Below are 22,671 nucleotides of genomic sequence, written 5' to 3' on the forward strand. Positions count from 1 at the left end.
CTCTTTTCCATTTCTAGCACAATGGAGAATTCCCCTGTCTCGCTTTGTTATTGAAAGTAGGCCAGATTTGATATTCTGCTTATTGTTGTGCACTCTTGATATATAGCTTCTGATCTCTATGATTTACAGATCATTCCTTTGGAAAATGATTCTTCTGCCAGGTGCTCAATGTTTCAGAGCAAAGGTGTTTAATCTAGGAAAGATGGATAATAAGTGACTGGTTTAACAGCGTTAAAACTCTTGTCTTTGGCCCGTCACAACAAAACAGATCTGGGTGTCATTGGAGGCTGGCACAACAAAGAGGGCATTATAGCGTCCGGGCTGCAGGCAGGCGGTCGCTCATGCAGATGGGACATTGTTCATCAGCATTACCCAGAATACCGTGGCCCCTCCTCTTCATTGACCCCTTTTTCATACCACTCATAACGTCTAAATGATACTGAAACATAAATAATCAATCCCTGTAAGCTAATTCTGACATACTAAACTTGCAGAGAAGGCCTGAGCAGAGCTAGTCTAGATAAGTGTGGATAACTGAAATTATGCCTTATTTACAGTACAGCATGGTATGTTTTCTTTCCTCATCAAGTAATTGCAACCCAGACTCATTGGAAAAACATACCTGTGGTGACATTTCTACAAAATGATATTATGTTGCTTCTTGCACATTTCACGACACTTTCAAAGTGAAATGTCCAGTGAGTTTTTTATCGTGACTCAAGTTTCACGGGACTCGTACCTAAGCCCTTGACACAAATGAAATACTGTACCAGGTGAGCTATCAAGCAAGTTTACTATGTAAGAAAAACAATATATATGGAGTTGATTATGTGATGCAAATGTCAAACTGTAAATCAAAATAAAAGTTGTTGGTGTTTTACTGCCACTAGTGGTAATTTCAGCTGGAAACTGCAGTTAATTGCATGTATAGGTACGTTTTTGTAGTACTGGGTAAATGGTCATTCTCAGGAAACAGTCCCAGAAACATTCAACAATTATTTTAAACCTCAGGCCCAAAGTACCAGGCCATATATGTACATTGGTGGACCACCATCAGAACACCAGATTTGTTGAGTACCAAGTTATTTAGTTTTACTAACTCTAGACTGGAATATTACTTCAATCCTGTCACAGTAGGTTTGGAATGTATATACTTATCATTTGATCAATTGTTAATCTGAGTTTTTGTCCCAGCTAGCCGCGATTGTGTGATGCGATGATTCTATTTTAGAAATGGTTTCTATTTTTCGGCGACGTTGCGGCTGGAACAACAACACAAAGTGTGATAATCAGTGTTGGGGAAAGTTACTTTTAAAAGTAATGCATTACAATATTGCATTACTCCTTAAAAAGTAACTAATTGCGTTAATTAGTTACTTTTTATGAAAAGTAATGTGTTACATTAGTTTTGCATTATTTTTTGTTACCTGGGCTGGGCTTGCTTGTTTGTTTTTTAATAACAACAACAAAAAGTTATATTTTTGGCAAATGTTATGGCTCTTTCACACCAAAAGTGAAATGAATAAGCCTCAGGCTGAAGGAAATGCATATTTACGCCTGTACAGTAGAGGGCGCAGCTCAAACAAACCTTTCAGATGTGCTGCTATTCTGGATTAAAGAAGAATAACATGCTTAAGTATTTTTTGATTATTAGTATGGTTGAATTGGATCATTGAAGGTTAGCAGCAAAAACATTGGTTAATAAAGTGAGATTAAATACATAAAGTATATTAATGTAATTTAATATAGTCAGTTATTACAAAATTCTGAGATTGCATTTTTACCGCTTTAATTCATTGTGAGGAACACTGAATGTTTTCGTGCAGGAAAGATGAGTAAATGCATGTTCACATAGTCTAGAACTACAATAACCATCATGTTCACACACAACACCTCTGCACTTTATTTCTCTCAACATGGGGACAGGAGAGCTATCAGTTACGGAGCCCCGCACATGACATGCAAGAAAAAAATTTAATCGTGCGCACGATTTACTAATTCGTTCCCTCGATTTACTAAATCGTGCGCACAATTTACTATTTCATGTGCATGATATATAAATCGAGGGAACGAAATAGTAAATCGTGCGCACGATTTAGCCTACTATTTTTTTCCTGCATGCCATGTCCGGGGCTCCGTAATCAGTCAATAAATGTGAAAACGAAGTAACTTGTGTCACTTATTTTAAAAAGTAAATTGTAAAAGTAATGCGTTACTTTACTAGTTACTTAAAAAAGTAATCTGATTACGTAACTCAAGTTACTTGTAATGCGTTACCCCCAACACTGATGATAATGATAATCTTAGGTACTGTTTATGTGCTTTATTTAATGTTAAAAGCGTCTATGTGAGTTTGAATATCTTTGAATGTGTCTTTTATAGCCGTACCGAAAACAACAATGGACAATTTACCTCCGATCTTCAAAATAAATAAAAGGAAACAAGAACATTCAAACTGTCAACTCATTGTGAACAGACAAGCGTATTCTATGACAAAGATTGTTTCAGTAACTCAATATGTATTTTTAATAATGTTAACATTGTGTAATATTCATTCATTTGATTATTATGTTGCGGAGAGAGCCCGCCCACGCGCTCTTCTGATTGGCTGTGATTGTTGATTGACTCTTAGTCGTGTCACGTCTGGTGTGGACAAACAAATTGCTTGTCGCTGGAATCTTATCGCATCGTGTCTGGTTAAGACACAGTTTAAATGTATATATTATTTTTGTAACCCATTACAATCTTTCAGAACATGTTTTGTGTCAACCCTGTCACCTCTATTGACAAGCAACTATCTGTATTTCTCTGGACAGCTGGAAGGCATAAGGGAAATGTGTTTTGGTTTGTGTGTGTGCGAGTCTGAGTAACTGAGTGTACATGAGTTTGAAACACTTTTTCCATGTCTTTTGTCTATGATCACAATAACCATAACAGGTGCTTTGTTGTTGAATATTTTGATGATAATATTTTGATTTAAAATAGTGATTAAAAATCAATTTATTAAAAAGAGTGGAACAAATAAAAATGATATATTTAAAAGAAAATATCTGGTGGTTGCCTGTGCAAACCACCGCCACAATACTACAGTGTTCTGGGTGGTTGTCAGGGCGTCACTATGATGCTCTGAATAGTTGCTAGTACATTGCTAGGTGGTTGCTAAGACACTTAGTAATAGTACTTTAGCAAGCGGCAATAAAAGTGTTTAGTTATGCCAAGTATAAAAGTATAAAAATTAGTTTTAAGTCAGCTTCAGTTCATGCTTTTCAATTACACAAACCACTCTCAAAAAGACTGTTTGCTCTGATGTTTCTTAGAGGCAACAAGAAAACAAATACCAACATATTCAGCTGAAACATGACAGCTTTGAGTGTTTGTACTCTGCTCTCTCTTAAGTCCTTTGCTGAGGAAGGAGGGAAGTGACAGTACTAATGAAAGAGGAGTGAAGACATTTAACTGGCATTTTCCTCCTCTGATTTACACTTGCTACAGCTTGTCAGGCATCCAATTATCCCTGTTCACTGGAGCCAGAATGGAGTGACAGGTCACAACCCATCAGCATGAAGTCTATTATTACTCTATTGAATGTAATGATAGTCTTAAACAGATATGACCATTTTTATGCGTTGTTAAATATGGCTAAAATGAAATGTTACTTCCATCCATCCATCCATCCATCCATCCAATAATATGGTGCCTTTATCAAATTGCTGATTTTAAATGCTTAAAACAACCAATAAGCCACTTAAGGGTGTGTTACAGTTATTTTACCACAGTTAACAGGTTTTTGGAAACTCCACATTGTTTAATGCCTAACAACTTTCTTTCTTCATTCATGTGTTGTGTATTTTCTACTGTTTTTGACTCAACTGTACTGTAACTACTGTACACCAGTGTTTATGACTCAGCTGGGGGTGTGTAATGCAGCTATTGACATGCTAATGAGAGTGACCTAAAACTGCTGGTGACCTGGTTCACGGGCTTCGTTTTTTGTGCTGTAGGGACCTCCAGAGAGAGGTCTTTGATTAACCCACCAGCAGACATACATCTATGTCCCTGTGTGTCTGTGAATGTGTTTTTTTTTTAAAGCGTGTATTTGTGTCTGAACTGAAGCTTTTTTTTTTTTAAATGCAGATGATCTTCCTCTAACATTTATGAGTGATTTTAAGGTTTATTTACCCAGTTAAACTCTTTCTCACAGGAACTCTAAACCAAAATAACTGGGCAAAGAAATACCCATCATGCAACAATGCCAAACAGTCACCAATAAACATTGAAGAGAGCCTGACGCAGGTCAAAATCAAGTTCCAGAAGCTGAGATTTGAGGGATGGGCGGAAAAGACATCAGACTCCACTACAATAAAGAATGATGGGAAAACTGGTAAGAACAACTGTATTTTTAAAATATTGCACAAATAATTTTATTTCAAATATATTCCCGGTCTGCAGTGGTCAGTATCTATCAAAAGTGGTCGAAGGAAGGAACAGTGGTGAACCGGCAACAGGGTCATGGGTGGCCGAGGCTCATTGATGCACGTGCGGAGCGAAGGCTGGCCCGTGTGGTCCGATCCAACAGACAAGTTACTGTAGCTCAAATTGCTCAAGAAGTTAATGCTGGTTCTGATAGAAAGGTGTCAGAATACACAGTGCATCACAGTTTGTTGCGTATGGGGCTGCATAGCCGGAGACCAGTCAGGGTGCCCATGCTGACCCCTGTCCACCGGCGAAAGCACCATCAGTGAACATCAGAACTGGACCACGGAGCAATGGAGGAAGGTGGCCTGGTCTGATAAATCACGTTTTCTTTTACATCACATGGATGGTCGGGTGTGTGTGCGTCGCTTACCTGGGGATGCACCAGGATGCACTTTGGGAAGAAGACAAGCCGGTGGAGGCAGTGTGATGCTTTGGGCAATGTTCTGCTGGGAAACCTTGGGTCCTGCCATCCATGTGGATGTTACTTTGACACGTACCACCTACCTAAGCATTGTTGCAGACCATGTACACCCTTTCATGGAAACGGTATTCCCTGGTGGCTGTGGCCTCTTTCAGCAGGATAATGCACCCTGACACAAAGCAAAAATGGTTCAGGAATGGTTTGAGGAACACAACAATGAGTTTGAGGTGTTGACTTGGCCTCCAAATTCCCCAGATCTCAATCCAATCGAGCATCTGTGGGATGTGCTGAACAAACAAGTCCAATCCATGGAGGCCCCACCTCACAACTTACAGGACTTAAAGGATCTGCTGCTAACATCTTGGTGCCAGATACCACAGCACACCTTCAGGGGTCTAGTGGAGTCCATGCCTCGACGGGTCAGGGCTGTTTTGGCAGCAAAAGGGGGACCAACACAATATTAGGAAGGTGGTCATAATGTTATGCCTGATCGGTGTATAATGAAAATATTTTTTTCAGAATACACAGATATAGTACTTTTGAATGGCATCAACAGAGAAATGCTTTCTGCAGCCACATGGTCTAGTTATGGCATCTACCAGCAGGGGTTAAGTAGACTTGCTACCCTTGACCTCTTGGTAGACATGCATTCAAATGTGAAAAAATCAGAAAATTCAGACTTGATGTGAATAGATATTAAGCGTTCATTTCTGTCTCCAGTGGCCATCGATGTGGGAGGAGAGTTTTATGTGAGTGGAGGGGGGCTCAGGTCCAAGTTTAAGGTGGGACGAATCACTTTCCACTGGGGCCTGTGCAATGCCTCCTCTGACGGTTCGGAGCACGGCCTCAATGGAGGCAAATTCCCCCTGGAGGTATTTTACTCTCACGTAATAAAATAATGTAAATTCAAATCAGTATTTCATTTTATTATTTTTATTTTGCTTATTTGTTAGGTCACTGCATAATAAGCAGAATGGGTTTTTTTTTTTAACCCAGTGGGGGTTTATTTTGTGATAATAACTGGCTGACTGCACATCATCCCTTACTTTTAATTTGAAGAGTGAATGTATGCAAATGTTGATTTAATATATTGTTTGTTTATGGTGCAGATGCAGATATATTGTTACGATCCAGATGTTTTCAGTGACCTCGATGAGGCCTTCAGAGAAGGAGGAAAGATCACAGCGTTGGCTGTGCTGTTTGAGGTGAGTATAGCAGCTCAAGTCATCTGGCTCTTTGTGTCCTTGTTTACACTGCAAAAGATAATTTTATTAAAGGGATAGTTCAGCCAAAAATGAAGATGAAAATCATTTACTCGCCCTCATGTTGTTCCAAACCTGTATGAGTTTCTTTCTTCTGTTGAACACAAAAGAATATATTGTAAAGAATGTTAGTAACCAGACAGTTGACGGCACCCATTGACTTCTATAGTAGGAAAAAAAATACAATGAAAGTCAATGGGTGCCGTCAACTGTCTGGATACCAACATTGTTCAAAATGTCTTATTTTGTGTTCAACAGAAGAAAGAAACTCAAACAGGTTTGGAACAACAACAAATGATGACAAAATTTTCATTTTTGGGTGAACTATCCCTTTAATAAAATGATTTTTTGCTTTAAAGTGTAAACTTTAAAGCAGGGGTTCCCAAACACATTCCTGGAGCCTCCCCAGCACTGCACATTTTGCATGTCTATTTTGTCTGACACCCATTTCAGGTCCTGGAGTCTCGACTAATGAGCTGATGATCTGAATCAGGTGTGTTTGATTAAGGAGACATGGAAAACATGCAGTGTTGGGGAGGCTCCAGGAATGTGTTTGGGAACCCCTGCTTTAAAGGATTAGTTCACTTTAAAATGAAAATTACCCCAAGCTTTACTCACCCTCAAGCCATCCTAGGTGTATATGACTTTTTTCTTTCTGATGAACACAATCAGAGTTATATTAATAAATATCCTGACGCATCCAAGCTTTATAATGGCAGTGAACGGGACCAACGAGTATGAGCTGAAGAAAGTGCATCTATCCATCATAAACATATTCCACACAGCTCCGGGGGGTTAATAAAGGCCTTCTGAAGCGAAGCGATGCATTTGTGTAAAAAAAATATCCATATTTAACAAGTTATGAAGTAAAATATCTAGCTTCCGCCAGAACGCCTTCCATATTAAACTTACGAAGAAAGTGTAAAACTCTCGAAGTTCAAAACACTATGTCCTACGCCTTCCGTATTCAACTTATGAAAAAAGCATAAGTGACGCGACATCAGTTAGTCTACCCTTTTATCATAAGTTGAATACAGAAGGCGGTCTGGCAGATGTTTGTTCTATATGGATATTTTTCTTACACAAACGCAGAAGGCCTTTATTAACCCCTGGAGGCGTGTGGAGTACATCAGGATATTTATTTATATAACTCCGATTGTGTTCATCAGAAAGAAGAAAGTCCTATATACATCTAGAATGGCTTCAGGGTGAGTAAATCTTAGGGTCATTTTCATTTCAAAGTGAACTAATCCTTTAAGTAAAAAAAAAAAAAAAAAGATAGCTAGGAAAAAAATAAACTTAATTCTTAAGTTGTCATATTTTAAATGGAAAACAAAATAAAATCTTTGCATTGTATATTGTGGTCTTGTTGCTGGTTCTCCATTACTTGCTTTCTTTATGTATTGAACATCCTCACTCCATCAAATTAATAATCTTAGACAGGCTCAGGCACTCTTCAAAACCTCATCATTCCCTCGGCCTGCGTTTAGCCTGAGGTACAAAGCAGTTTCAGAAATCCTCATTTTCACACGGTTATTCTGATGGTAAAGACTGAAGAACGTAAACACAAAGTGTTGCTAAACCTTCATAGTACGTAGGCTTTTTCCTGAGGATATCCTGATATAATTCATGTGCAATAACATGAAGTCGTGTGCTTGTGTATTGTGGTGTTTTGTCAGTTTGGTGCTGCATGTTTTGACAGTAAAGCTTGTATGAACATGTCTTATTTTGAATGCAAATAGATGTGGTTAAAGCAGCACAATCTGATTTTTTTAAAATGAAATCTCAAATCTGAAGAACAAAAATAACATTGAAAAGCTCAACAAGCACGTATATTTGTAGTGTTCAGAAGTCCACATTTTTTTGGCCATATAATGTATCATGTACTTTGTTTATTATGCAATTATTATGCCATTAGTTAATGGTTCTCTCCACAGACAAGAACTGATGATAATGAAAACTACATGGCCATCATTGACGCGGTCAACAGTGTCAGCCGTTATGGTACGTTCAGTCTTCATATCTACATTTAAAGGGGTCATATTCCTCATTTTTGCAGTATTTATCAGGAAAATCCTATTTTCCATGAGGCTCCTTTAAGCTCTTCCATGTCCATGTCCAAAAAAAAAGAAAATTCTGTCATCATTTACTAACCCTCAAACCTGTATGACTTTCTTCTGTGGAACTTAAAAGCAGAAATTCTGACGGTGTTGGTCACTCTTTTAAATAAAATTATAATAAATCTGAACCAAAGCTTTCAAGTTTCGAAAAGCACCATAGAAGTGGTCCATACGATTTATGCGCTATATTCTGAAGACATACGATAGCTTTGTGTAAGAAACGGACTTAAATTCCTTTCTCCACAGAAGATAGAAAGTCATATGGGTTTGGAACGACATGAAGGTGGATAAATAATGACACAATTTTCATTTTGTGTGAACTATTCCTGTTTTCTCTGGTCAGGAAAGAGCGGCCCCATCTCTCCGTTCACCTTGCAGGGTCTCCTGCCCAACTCCACGGAGAAGTACTTCATCTATAACGGCTCTCTGACCACCCCTCCCTGCTCTGAGACTGTAGAGTGGATCGTCTTCAAAAACACAGTGGCCATCTCAGATGTTCAGGTCAGCATCATGGGCAGTTTTTAGAGCGTTGACCTGCTGGCACATATAACGGCATGTGTTATTTACAGATTTAAAGAGACAGTTCACCCAAAAAGGAATATGTCATAAAGCTTTCAAGCTTCAAAAAGGACACAAAAGCATCATAAAAGTGGTCCTCATATGCCATATTCCAAGTCTCCTGAAGGCATCTTGACGTATCTTGACCCAAACATTCCTTGTATTGACTACTTCATAATGCTATTTTTGCAGTTTCATTGCATTTGCTTGGAAAAGAGCAACCATCACTTTATTCAAAAATGTCTCCTTCTGTGTTTCACTGAAGAAAGAAAGTCATACAGGTTTGGAGCAACATTTTTGAGTGAACACGTAATTTAAAGGCTCCGACACAGTAGACGATAAACAGATTGTGGCGGTGCATATAAAAGACTCATCTTCTGCGCATCACAATCTGTTATTGAGCTCTATGTGCTGACAGATTTGAAAGATGGTCAAAATGAGACAAAAAGACTGTTGACAACAATTGCCTTATATCCACAAAACATTTCACTCATGAATAATGAAAATGACCATGTTTTGACTAGTATAGTTCAATAAAAAACTCTAAACCAGGGTTGCCAGGTTTGCGTAACATAGCCAGCCCAATTGCTATTCAAAACCCATACGATCATGACTAAAAGTAGTCCAATCATGGTTCGGGGGGTAAAAATTGGGGGGCGGTGTGGTCGCTTCAACTTGCAGACAAAAAAAACAACTCATTATAAAGCAACATTATAAAAGTAGACCAATTCTGCGCGAAAAACACAGACTTGGCAACACTGCTCAAAACCTGCATTTTTATACTTTTTAAAAGTAAAAACTGGCAGCTAATGAGCTTGTATGTTGTTTTGAATTGAAACCCTGAGGACATCTTCACCTGGAATGATATTGTGACTGTGGCGTCTGTCATTTGGCGTCTGTTGCGCAACACTGAGTCTATGTGACACACACACTCAGGAACTGAAAACAATTAGCAAGAAGTAACACACGCCCAAACATAACAGCACAAACATCAATTAGCATTCCAAATGTTATTTTACTTTGACGTATAGATCTGTTTCATTTCCTGTGTGTCTTCTGTATGTACATTTACATTTGATTTGACATTTTCTTTCTTAGAAATCCATTCAATCATGTCTAATAATAATAATGTTAGCTGAGCTTTTGACAGTAAATACTAAATTTTACACAAAAAGGATGCAACAACAACATTTTTTATTATTGGGATATTGGTTGCCAGAATGGAATTAGAGGGAGCGAGTATAGAGTTACATGTCACAAAAGACTGTAAATGCTTAAATACAGCCTTTGTAGTGTGTGTCATTCAGTCTGGGGCTGTTGCCCTCGAGTGACTAGCAAGTCGATACAAGCTGTAGTCGAAACGCATGTTGAAAGCAGGAGTTTTACCGCAAGGTAACAAACCCACACCTGATGACATCACAATGGGAATGACATTGACTCACACACATTAAAGAGCAGCTTTGATGTCCACACAATGGGGGACGTCTCGCCGCTGGGGCACAATGTGTTTGTTTAGGGTTGAATAAAAACTGTATCCATAATGTATGGAGATTCAATAGTTCTGTTTTATAAAGTACAAACCCGATTCCAAAAAAGTTGGGACATTGTACAGATTGTGAATAAAAAAGGAATGCAATAATGTGGAAGTTTCAAATTTCAATATTTTATTCAGAATACAACATAGATGACATATCAAATATTTAAACTGAGAAAATGTATCATTTTAAGGGAAAAATAAGTTGATTTTAAATTTCATGGCATCAACACATCTCAAAAAAGTTGGGACAAGGCCATGTTTACCACTGTGTGGCATCCCCTCTTCTTTTTATAACAGTCTGCAAACGTCTGGGGACTGAGGAGACAAGTTGCTCAAGTTTAGGAATAGGAATGTTGTCCCATTCTTGTCTAATACAGGCTTCTAGTTGCTCAACTGTCTTAGGTCTTCTTTGTTGCATCTTCCTCTTTATGATGCGCCAAATGTTTTCTATGGGTGAAAGATCTGGACTGCAGGCTGGTCATTTCAGTTCCCAGATCCTTCTTCTACGCAGCCATGATGTTGTAATTGATGCAGTATGTGGTCTGGCATTGTCATGTTGGAAAATGCAAGGTCTTCCCTGAAAGAGACGACGTCTGGATGGGAGCATATGTTGTTCTAGAACTTGGATATACCTTTCAGCATTGATGGTGCCTTTCCAGATGTGTAAGCTGCCCATGCCACACGCACTCATGCAACCCTATACCATCAGAGATGCAGGCTTCTGAACTGAGCGCTGATAACAACTTGGGTTGTCCTTGTCCTCTTTAGTCCGGATGACATGGTGTCCCAGTTTTCCAAAAAGAACTTCAAATTTTGATTCGTCTGACCACAGAACAGTTTTCCACTTTGCCACAGTACATTTTAAATGAGCCTTGGCCCAGAGAAAACGCCTGCGCTTCTGGATCATGTTTAGATATGGCTTCTTTTTTGACCTATAGAGTTTTAGCCGGCAACGGCGAATGGCACGGTGGATTGTGTTCACCGACAATGTTTTCTGGAAGTATTCCTGAGCCCATGTTGTGATTTCCATTACAGTAGCATTCCTGTATGTGATGCAGTGCCGTCTAAGGGCCCGAAGATCACGGGCATCCAGTATGGTTTTCCGGCCTTGACCCTTACGCACAGAGATTGTTCCAGATTCTCTGAATCTTTGGATGATATTATGCACTGTAGATGATGATAACTTCAAACTCTTTGCAATTTTTCTCTGAGAAACTCCTTTCTGATATTGCTCCACTATTTTTCGCCACAGCATTGGGGGAATTAGTGATCCTCTGCCCATCTTGACGTCTGAGATACACTGCCACTCTGAGAGGCTCTTTTTATACCCAATCATGTTGCCAATTGACCTAATAAGTTGCAAATTGGTCCTCCAGCTGTTCCTTATATGTACATTTAACTTTTCCGGCCTCTTATTGCTACCTGTCCCAACTTTTTTGGAATGTGTAGCTCTCATGAAATCCAAAATGAGCCAATATTTGGCATGACATTTCAAAATGTCTCACTTTCAACATTTGATATGTTATCTATATTCTATTGTGAATAAAATATAAGTTTATGAGATTTGTAAATTATTGCATTCCCTTTTTATTCACAATTTGTACAGTGTCCCAACTTTTTTGGAATCGGGTTTGTACAAGCTTCATACCACATGGCATCATACCAGTTTATCATAACCTGTAAGCTACATCAACTTTGCCAACTTTTATGTATATATATATATATATATATAATTATTTTATTACTGACAGTTTGTGTATTAGTAGTGGAAATTTTTAAGTGACTCCCTCTGCAGGTTACATTGATATGCCAGTAGGTGGCGCAAAGTCTTTTTGAGTGAGTCGTTAAATCATTCACTCAACCGATTCGTTCACTAAAACTCCCTGCGTTCAAATATGCGAAAAATAGTATTCATAAAAGTTAGCGAAAAGTACCTGGATGACCTACTACTTCTGAAATGCACATCCATTGAACACTTTACTCTCACATCAGGCCACAAGAGAGGATTTAGCCTGCTCTCTAAATGCTCTTGTGATACTTTGTTGTCATACACCGATTGGTCCGCTTTAAAGGGCTAGTTCACCCAAAAATGAAAATTACCCCATGATTTACTCACCCTCAAGCCATCCTAGGTGTATATGATTTTCTTCTTTCAGACAAATACAATCGGAGTTATATTAATGTTCGGGCTCTTCCAAGTTTTATAATGCCAGTGAATCGAGGATGATATTTTGAAGCCCAAAAAGTGCATCCATCCATCATAAAAGATATCCACATGGCTCCAGGGGGTTAATAAAAGCCTTCTAAAGTGAAGTGATACGCTTTTGTAAGAAAAATATCCATATTTAAAACTTTAAAAACTAAAATAACTAGCTTCCGACAGACGGCTATACTCATGGTGAAAGACCCAACGTATGATGTATTGACGAATGCGGAAGAGCAGAGGATAGAGCAAAACAAAACACTGTTCATGAGAATATTTAAAGAGAAATGTTGGAGGATTTTGATATAAGAGAAGAGGAGCTTGAGTTTGTTGCCCAGCCCCATTTGTTTGAACAGCGAGATTCATCAAAGCTTACGCTACTCCTACATTGCGTCAGTGATTACTCTTTTGGCTCAAGTCAAGGTGTATACGGCCATCTGCCGAAAGTTATTTTAGTTTTTAAAGTTTTAAATATTGATATTTTTCTTACACAAACGTATCACTTCTCTTCAGAAGGCCTTTATTAACCCCCGGAGCCGTGTGGATATTTTTTATGATGGATGGATGCACTTTTTTGCACTTCAAAATCTCATCCTCGATTCACTGCCATTATAAAGCTTGGAAGAGCCAGGACACTATTTAATATAGCTCTGATTGTATTCGTCTGAAAGAACATAGTCATATACACCTATGATGGCTTGAGGGTGAGTAAATCATGAGGTAATTTTCATTTTTGGGTGAACTGTCCCTTTAAGTCGAATACACCTTTTCTGAATGGCAGTGAAGTGATGCAACTGACGCTGATGGACACTTGACAGTGACATGACGGATATAGTACATCAGAATTTCATTCATAACACACATTCATACTATATAGAATGTGCTTTTTTAATAGTCACAAAGTAAGTTTCAAACCAAATGTTGTACCTACTATATAGTGTACGATTTCGGACGCAGCAACTGATTCATTCAGGAAGAGACAAGTCTGTCTTTATGACTGAATCGCTGAATCATTCACTCAACCGATTGGTTCCAAAACACTGATTCATTAAGGAACAAACAAGACTGGTTTCATGAGTGTGTAATTGAATTATTCACTCAACCAGTTTGTTCAAAAACACTGATTCATTCAGGAACACGAATGTGTGTTGAAAGTCAGAGGCGCGCAAGCAGCTGTTCATTTGTCCGTCGCTTTGTTTGGAACTACTTTAGCAGCAAAAATTGGGCTAACAAAGCGTGTTGTTGCATTTAAAACTTGAGACGCAAAGCAGTGGAATGGAAATATGCATGGTCTAGACACACAAGTTTAACTTGTAGAACGGTGTGCATGAAACATGACCGCAGTGGCAAAACATGTCTGTCTAGCGCAAATTTAAATAGAAAACAATAGAAAAGCAGTGCAGTGAAGTGCAGAAAAGGGTTCTGTGTGAACGATCCCTAACTGGCAATATCGTGTCTAAAGTTAATGAAGGTGTTATGAAAAGTATTCATGACAAAAATGCTAGCTGCTGTTCTATTTTAAACCCCTTCAAAACACAGAAACAGTTTTGTTTTCAATTTTGTTGTCTAATCCGTTTCACTGTATTTGTCTGCAGCTGGAGATGTTCTGTGAGGTCATGACCATGCAGCAGGCTGGGTATGTCATGCTAATGGATTACCTGCAGAATAACTACAGAGAGCAGCAGGAGCAATTTATGGGACAAGTCTTCTCATCCTACACTGGCGTCGAGGAGGTCCACACTCCCAGTGCGTACTTTACAAACACACATAAACAAACTAGGGTAGCATGTGTCTGGAATCGTTCACTCTTAAGGTCTTAAAGCAGTCAGGCAGTTTGAGGGTCATGGATCCAATTAGCCTCCAACATGATTCTAATCCCAAACAACTGCTTCTCAATTAAATAAGGTTTCTATTTTTATACAACGAAGCCCTCCAGACATTTTCCTACTTTCTATTTATAAATATAGACAGACATTTGGCCCATTTTTAGCTATACGCAATGCTTTCATGGCCCTTTATGGATGTTTCCCACTTATTTCACTGCATTTCATATGGATCAATCCATCAAAAGGCCGTGGTTAATTATTAGTTTTATTTTTTATACGATGTAAATATCGTCCCCTTCAAGGTTTTCGGGTGCACAATTTTGGTGCTTCTTTATTGTACAAAACTAACACTGTTTAAATGTGAAAATCAGTCCAATTAATTACATATTTTAAATTTTAAGAAATCCTCAGGTTATTCTTAATATGATTGTAGAAAATGAGTTCATATATTCCAAATCTATTACTCAGTCCAGCCTGTTCAATTTAAAGCACAACTTACAGATCTGAACTGGTTTGTTCTCTCAGACTTTCCGCTTTAGCAGATCGTTGGTGGAACATCGATGCCCCCATTTCAGATTCCTCCGCTACAGGGCGAACTCTCTATGGTTGAGAATCACTGGCACGTGGGAGTTGTTTTTACAAAGGCCATTGGCAATGGAAATGTCCCACTTGTGTCCTTTCAAACACATATATATACGCTTCAACCTGTGTTTTAGCTTAAATCAGCGCCTGGGGAATGTCATTTTACAGCTTTAATACTGCATTATTACTTTGTAAAGACACTGATTACTTGCGACATCATTTAAACCTCAGGAAATGTGAAATGTGGGGGTGGATTTCAGGGCCAAGATTTACGCTCATCAGTTTGGATTATTGATATTCTTTGTTGGATTTGCAGTTTCCTGTAAGTTTTTCATTATATATATATATATATATATATATATATATATATATCATTCTGATGGGCATCCTATACCGAGTGACTGGTGAAATCTCAGACTAGCATAACAAGGGAACGTAAAACCGAAAGCAGCCAGGCAAACCAGATTTACTTACTTACTGTAACCTCTCCTTCACTGTACTCACAGTATTAACAATGTTTGCTCACCACTATTCAGTCACATCAATCTCTCTCTTTCTCTGGGTCACGTATCAAAACAGTTTTGAGTTGCTAGGAAACTGTCTCTTTTTGTTTGCCCCTTCACTTGCACAGGTTGAATTTAGTTCAAACCCTTAAATGCATCTGGTAGTTCAGGCCATATATGTATGCTTTCTAATGGAATTACGTCAGCGTAGGGAAGTTTGGGATGGAGCAACTGCAGTACTCTACAATAAATTACATATGGAGTGAGAGATCGTTTAAAGGGATAGTTCACCCAAAAATGAAAATTCTGTCATCGTTTACTCTACAAACTGGTATGAATTTCTTTGTTCTACTGAACACAAAGGAAGATAATTGGAAGAATGTTTGTAACCAAGCAGATCTCGCCCCCCATTGACTGCCATAGTAGGAAAAAAATAATACTTTGGCAGTCAATGGGGGGCGAGATCTGCTTGCAATTTTTTGAATGATAGTGTTCAAATGGGGTTCTATATAGAACCTTAGGGTTCATGACTCAGTTTTAAAGAACACTTTATGCCAAAAAGGTTTTATATAAGGAGAAATGTCTTCAATTTTTGCATAATACTTTCATGTTTAATAATTTTTTTCTACTGATAAATTGTTTACAAGCTGCTTAATTAATACAATTTAATTAAAAGTAAAAGTGAATTAAAATAACATTAATTAATTAATTAAAACTAAACCAAGCAGATTTCGCCCCCCATTGACTACCATAGTAGGAAAGAAATACTATGGTAGTCAATGGGGGCCGAGATCTGCTTGGTTACAAACATTCTTCCAAATATCTTTTTTTAATTGTTATCTATCTATAACAAAGAAATTCATACAGGTTTGGAACTACTTGAGGGTGAGTAAATGATGACAGAATTTTCATTTTTGGGTGAACTATCCCTTTAACACGGCATCAAACCAGCAATTGAACTCATTAATATCATTTAGCAATATATTTATTATCATTAAATCACATTAAAATATCGTGGTAGAAATACAGACATGCAAAGTTACGCATATTTTCTGCCACAAATTAAACTTGTGCAGATTACATACATTATTGTACATAAAAAGAGAAAGAAAAAAAGAGATTAATCAAATCACAAACAATTAAAAAAAAAAAAAAACTATTGTTTGTTTCATAGGGTTAACGAAAAATAATTTGCAAGTACTCCCTGAATATCTTTTAAGTACTCTGTATGGTTGGAAATCACTGGTTTAGTAGACAGATGTTTCATCTGTGGGCGCTTTCTGCCCTCTTGTGTTAGAAACTGATGGGTGGAGGTAGCCTAGAAGCATTACACATGAATTACAGATGAATATTAAGTGGACTTAAGTAAACCACTGTTAAATCAGGTCATAACTTGACCCAATAAATGCTTTATCCGAGACAGTAAGATGCTTTGGTTTTTCAAAGAAATAAATACTTTTATTCAGAAAGGGCACCTTAAATTCATCAGAAGTGACATGTATAATGTTACTTTTCTAATAAATCAAATAAATTACATTTTAAAATATTGTGTTATTTTAAATTGTAATATTTTTAAGTATTTAAATCAAATAAAAGCAGCCTTTGTGAGCATAAAACTTTTTCATAAACATTTAAAAAAATTCTTAACGAGACTCAGTTTTAAAGAACACTTTATGCCAAAAAGGTTTTATATAAGGAGAAATGTCTTAAATTTTTGCATAATACTTTCATATTTAGTGCGTATTTCATTTTTTTTCTAGTGATAAATTGTTTACAAGCTGCTTGATTAATAAAATTGAATTAAAATTAAAAATGAATTAAAACAACATTAATTAATTAAAACTAAAACCATAAAATGATCCCATGATGGACAGACAGTACCCTTTTAGGTTCTATATAGAACCTTTTTTCTAACATTGTATGGATATCATGTTATTTACAGCCATCTTTTCAGCTTGCAACATTGTTTAGTGTAAGCAAAGGTCCAAAGTACATGATTATTTTTTGTTTGTGTGTGTTTTCTGTCACAGTTTGCAGTTCAGAGCCGGAGAACGTGCAAGCCAACCCTCATAATTACACCAGTATGCTTGTAATCTGGGAGAGACCACGTGCCGTTTACGACTCGAGCATAGAGAGATACTCCGTCACCTATCGGCCGGCCCATGGCGATGATGAATCTGCAAAGGAGTACTTGACTGATGGAGACCAGGACATTGTATGTCAGATATCAATGAATGAATCTTGAAAATCAGGCCTACATAACACAGGTTCTGAATATCAATTAAGATATTTTTTTTCTCACCACCAGGGGGCGATCATTCAGGACCTGGTGGCCAACACCAGTTACATGGTGCAGGTTGTTGCCGTGTGCACCAATGGTCTGTATGGCAGAGTGAGTGACCAGCTGACAGTGGACATGCCCCTGGATGATCCTGGTAAGACCAATCGCGCCCGCCGCCCTCGCATCCGTGGAGAATGAGTTTAAAACACTCATGCCCCACTGCAAATGTTAGACAAAAGCCAAACGCTTCAGACCGTAGACTGATCCTTTGCAAACCAGTTACCTTGTCCAGAAAATTATGTGGTGCCAATTAAGACTTATGAAGAAATGGACAGAATCCTTGAGTGGTTTACAGCTTTTAGCCAGAAACATACTTTACACAAGTACACGTTTATGTAAACAGAGATCTGAATGCTTGACCTATGCATTGTAAGCACATGTTCCCATTGAAAATACAGTTTGTGCTAATGTACAGTTTTCTCCGGATATTAAATACTTCCTTGGGTCTGGCACATTTCAGATCGCAGCAACACACAAACTTGAGTTAGCTTAGCCAGAAACATTTTTGTTCATGGTCTTGCGTAGGGTGTGTTTTGGAATGAAATCCAGTACTGTAATGAATTATATCAGGCTAACCCAAATTGATTTCACATTTAGCTGGCAATTTTTAGTAGATTATTTTAACTTATTATAAAATTAATATTTTATGTTTTAATTATTTATATATTTATTTAAATATTTTAATTAACTTGAACTTAGATTATATAACTTTGACAAAGACAAAAAGTCTACCTAAAATATATGTAGTCTGTGTTCTTTGGGTGTTGTTTCCTTTTTCTCTGTCGGTCTATCTTATACTTTGTCATCACTATCTGCATTTTGAATTTCCTCCTATATAGAATTTTTTCTGTCTCTTACGGATATGCATGTGTTCAATGGATCATTTGTGCTTTTTGTGTTCTTTTATAATTCATTGGAATGTTGGGACATCTGTATTTTGTTTACTGATTTATAATAAACTTATCTGTCTCGCTGAAAGTCCCTGTCATCATATTTCAGTGTCCATGAATATTCTGTTGTCACAAGACATTTTTTTTTATGATTTTATGAAAATGTTTGAGTGTGGATTTACATTGGGTTTACATCAGTCAAATGGGGGTAGTCTATCTGATAAAATCATACATCTTCTACCTTTTAATGTTTCCATGCTTCACAAACCGATCTTGCCCACATATCACGAAATCTCTGGGGTCTTTTCCACCATTTTGTGTCATTGAGTTTGATCCCATGACAGGTAAGAGTCTGGAAGAGATTATAAGCTCTATCTTTGTGTGCTGGGAGGCTTTAATGCATGAAGGTGTCCAAACTCTCCTGTCGTGTGATACAGTGTGTGTGATCAAAAACCAACCCTCGATCTTACCCAGAGATTGCTGCTTTTTGCACTCTTTCTATTGAAGAATGACCTAAACATCCTATTTGGTGACCTGGTTGACCTATCCTTCCTTCTCAACCTCTGTACTCTCAACATTAACAGAGAATACCAAATGGCAAAAATATCCATTTAAGGCATGTGGTTTGTGATTGAATACACATTGAAAATTAATCTGTGTGCTCAACTTTTGTTTCTCAAGCATGCAAGTATTTTTGCCTATTAAGGATAAAATTATAAACACAGATTGGTTTTCAAATGTATCTCTGTGTTTGTATACATCTTATGGGAAACTGTTTTTTTTTAAATTATTTTATTAATGCAAAAAATGTATATTTTGTTGTTATAAAGAGAAAAGAGCATACAGAACATAGTTATCTGAAGCTGACATGAATCTTTCACTTCATATTTAATGTCAGAATGGTTTAGTTTCAGTGTCATAGACGTTGTTAAAAAGAGTAAAGAACATACAGAACATAATTATGTGTAGCTGACATGTGAATCTTTCACTCAAGCCATGTTTTAACTCTCTTATGTTTGGTTTATTTTCAGAAGCAGACAATGACTCTGAATCATTTGACTATGATGATGAGGTAACTATGTCAATGCTACTTTAGTGTATAGTTAGTTCAGTGTTTTTGTTTTCTACAACAGAACTAAGCACATGGATTCTTTCTCTGTCCAACTCTTTCTTCTATTTTAGGAAGACTACCACATCAACCCCTTTTTGATTAGACCCGATACAAATCAGCTTCCATATCCTTTCCAAACCACCACAACCAGCCCCAGAGTTACAACAACAGAGCGCCCAGTCCATCCAGTCATTAAGACAACACCAAGGACTCATGAAAGAAGACTCCCGGTAGAAGACTCCCAGAAGACTCCTGATCAATATATTCCAGTGATATACACAGATAAACCTACAGTAAAATACACAGACCAACCTACCACCTCTGCAACTACAACCACCATATTTGTTGTAGATGCACACACCACAAGGCCAGATAGTTCTAATGTTGTAGCAGGTGTATCCTCAGAGTCTGATGGTCGAAGCAGTACCTTCACGGATTTTCCAGCAAGTGTCACCCCTGAAACAAGTGGAACCATTGAAGCAACTGGAATATTTGAAACAAGTGGAACAATTGAAACTAGTGTCACCCCTGAAACAAGTGGAACCCCTGAAACAAATAGAATCACTGAAACAAGTGTCACCCCTGCAACAAGTGGAACCATTGAAATGTATGCCACTCCTGAAACAAGTGAAACCATTGAAACAAGTTGGTCCAATGAAATAATTGGAACAGTTGAAACAAGTGGAACCAATGAAACATATGTCGCCCCTGGAACAAGTGGAACCATTAGAACAATTGGAACCATTGAAACACATGTTACCCTTAAAACAAGTGGAACCCTTGAAACAAATATCAACCCTGAAACAAGTAGAACCCTTGAATCATTTGTAACATTAGCTTCGATAGACATTTCGGGGGTTGAGGAAGTGACTCGACCCGTAACCAACTCAGACAGCTATGGTGATCGTTTAACGACTGTAGCCCTATTGCCTGAAATCCCAATGGAATCAACTTCCTCTACCCTTCCCCCTGAGGTCCCTCTGCGGCCTACAACTGCTAGCTTGCTATTTCCAACCACTGCCGCTTTCAACACTGTTCTGTCGCAGACCACCCAGCCGGTGTTTAATGGTGAGAGCACCTCGTATGCCCCCTCTGTATCTGACACTTTGTCCTACGTGCATGCAAGTCCTGTCTCCCCCTACTCCTTAAGCAGTGTGTTGTCTGAGCCCATCCCTGACTGGGACATCCCCTACACTGTTTCCATGCTGGTGTCTGGTGGTGCACAGTCTATCACCCCTTCCCCTTCCTACCCTACCCTATTCCTCACTGGCTCTGTGTCTTATTTTGACATGGAGCCTGTCTCTAGTGGTGGTTGTAATGATGATGATGGTGATGATGATGTTTTGTCTGGGTCTATCTTGACTGACCCCCAGTGTAGAAGTACTCTTCCCCTTCAAACGTTACCAGAAGCGACTGCTTCTGTTGTCTCCATGCAGCCAAACTATGAACACGACCTTATACACCCCTCTGAGCACACGAGTACTGTCTCCATGCTAAGCACTCTTGCATATCTCCAGCCATCGGTTCCTGTCTTTAGGGACTACTCTCTGATGATGACTACAACCCTTGACTCTGATGATTCTCTCTCAGGTAGCATTGGGGAGTCTTGCCTGCCGACAGAGTGGGTAGATTCTTCTCTAGTAGCTCCTACTTTTAGTCAAGACAGTGGTGCATCTAGTGAAATCTCTTTGCATGCCTCTCTAAACATCCTGCTGCCCTCCTCTACTTTGGGATTGTCCCCTTGTAGTGGTCTCTCGTGTGACCTATCTAGTCCTGTAGATCTAGATTCATTTCTGTCCACCTCCAGTGCCGGTACTCCTCTGTGCAGCAACACAGACTTGGACCTCCGTGCCAAGGCTCTTTTGTCTTCTCTTCCCTTTTCCACCAAGCCTTCTAGTGACCTCAGCATTTCTGTTGCAGCCACCATCAGCAGCGTTGCACAAAGTGCAACCGGACAGTCCCAGGGAGCACCTACTCCCATAAGATCTTCAACCATTGCGCCAACCTCTACTCCAGTATTCAGAGCCATACCTACTCCTGTGGTGACCCCAACCCTTGCGCCAACCTCTGCCCCAGAATCCATCTCTGTGGTTGCTCCTGTTGTGCCCCCAACTGTTGCCCTCTCCTCTGCTCCAGAGTCCAGTTCCATTCCTACACATTCTGCTGATGGGCAGCTGGAGAACAGTGCCTCGGGCTGGGCACTCGATTTAGATTGGGGCCAGAACTCAGCATCTGGAGATGAGAGTGTCATCCCATATATCACTACTGCCTCTCCTACAGAGGTATCTCCTGATGAGGCAGATGATGGGAATGAGGAGCACTCTTCCTCTTTCTACTTCGAAGGTGAGAACGGGACAGAAATTGAAGCTACTGACTTCAGGGTCACCCTGCGGCCCAGTCCATCCTGGACCTTACGAGGAAGTGGGGAAGAGGAGAGCGGATCAGGTGAAAACCTCACAGATAATGAGACATCTTCAGACTTCAGTATTCCAGAGCGCACTGAGAGGGATTCAGAGGAGGAACCAGTGGAAGGTAAAGCTCTCGGTTACTGACGTCCATTCCTGAAGGTGATTCTTGATTTAGCCATGCTCAGTGAAGTTTGGTCAGTGAATCATCAGTGAAGAGTTTTGAAGTGTCTTGGTTGGTTCGAGGACAACTAATCCATCTAAAGTTTGAATGCCATAACCCACCACAAATGTAACCTAAACAACTAAAACCTCATTCAAAAAGTGCCCTGTAGAAATTAGTTCGCTGGGAAGGTAAGATTTGAAGAGCTCACTACAGCGTCCGTAATTAACGTATACATCAAAGCTTTTGACAAGTTAGGCTAAGTGCCATAAA

The 22,671-nt window shown here is 38.7% G+C and overlaps 1 protein-coding gene across 6 annotated transcripts in view; it reads left to right on the forward strand.

Moving 5' to 3' along the window:
- Positions 1-22,671, forward strand: part of ptprz1a (protein tyrosine phosphatase receptor type Z1a) — a 68,721-nt gene that overhangs the window by 28,248 nt on the left and 17,802 nt on the right. For 3 of the 6 annotated variants that reach the window (XM_051884585.1, XM_051884584.1, XM_051884583.1), the window contains exons 3-12: positions 4,202-4,381; positions 5,618-5,769; positions 6,007-6,102; positions 8,097-8,163; positions 8,623-8,780; positions 14,173-14,323; positions 17,519-17,703; positions 17,797-17,923; positions 19,751-19,791; positions 19,902-22,362. In XM_051884585.1, coding sequence (XP_051740545.1) covers positions 4,202-4,381; positions 5,618-5,769; positions 6,007-6,102; positions 8,097-8,163; positions 8,623-8,780; positions 14,173-14,323; positions 17,519-17,703; positions 17,797-17,923; positions 19,751-19,791; positions 19,902-22,362 — 3,618 coding nt within the window. The remainder of the gene's footprint in view (positions 1-4,201; positions 4,382-5,617; positions 5,770-6,006; positions 6,103-8,096; positions 8,164-8,622; positions 8,781-14,172; positions 14,324-17,518; positions 17,704-17,796; positions 17,924-19,750; positions 19,792-19,901; positions 22,363-22,671) is intronic. The other 3 variants (XM_051884586.1, XM_051884587.1, XM_051884588.1) reach the window with 3 other exon arrangements.

Source organism: Ctenopharyngodon idella, chromosome 24 (genome assembly GCF_019924925.1).
Source record: "Ctenopharyngodon idella isolate HZGC_01 chromosome 24, HZGC01, whole genome shotgun sequence".
Taxonomy (NCBI): domain Eukaryota; kingdom Metazoa; phylum Chordata; class Actinopteri; order Cypriniformes; family Xenocyprididae; genus Ctenopharyngodon; species Ctenopharyngodon idella.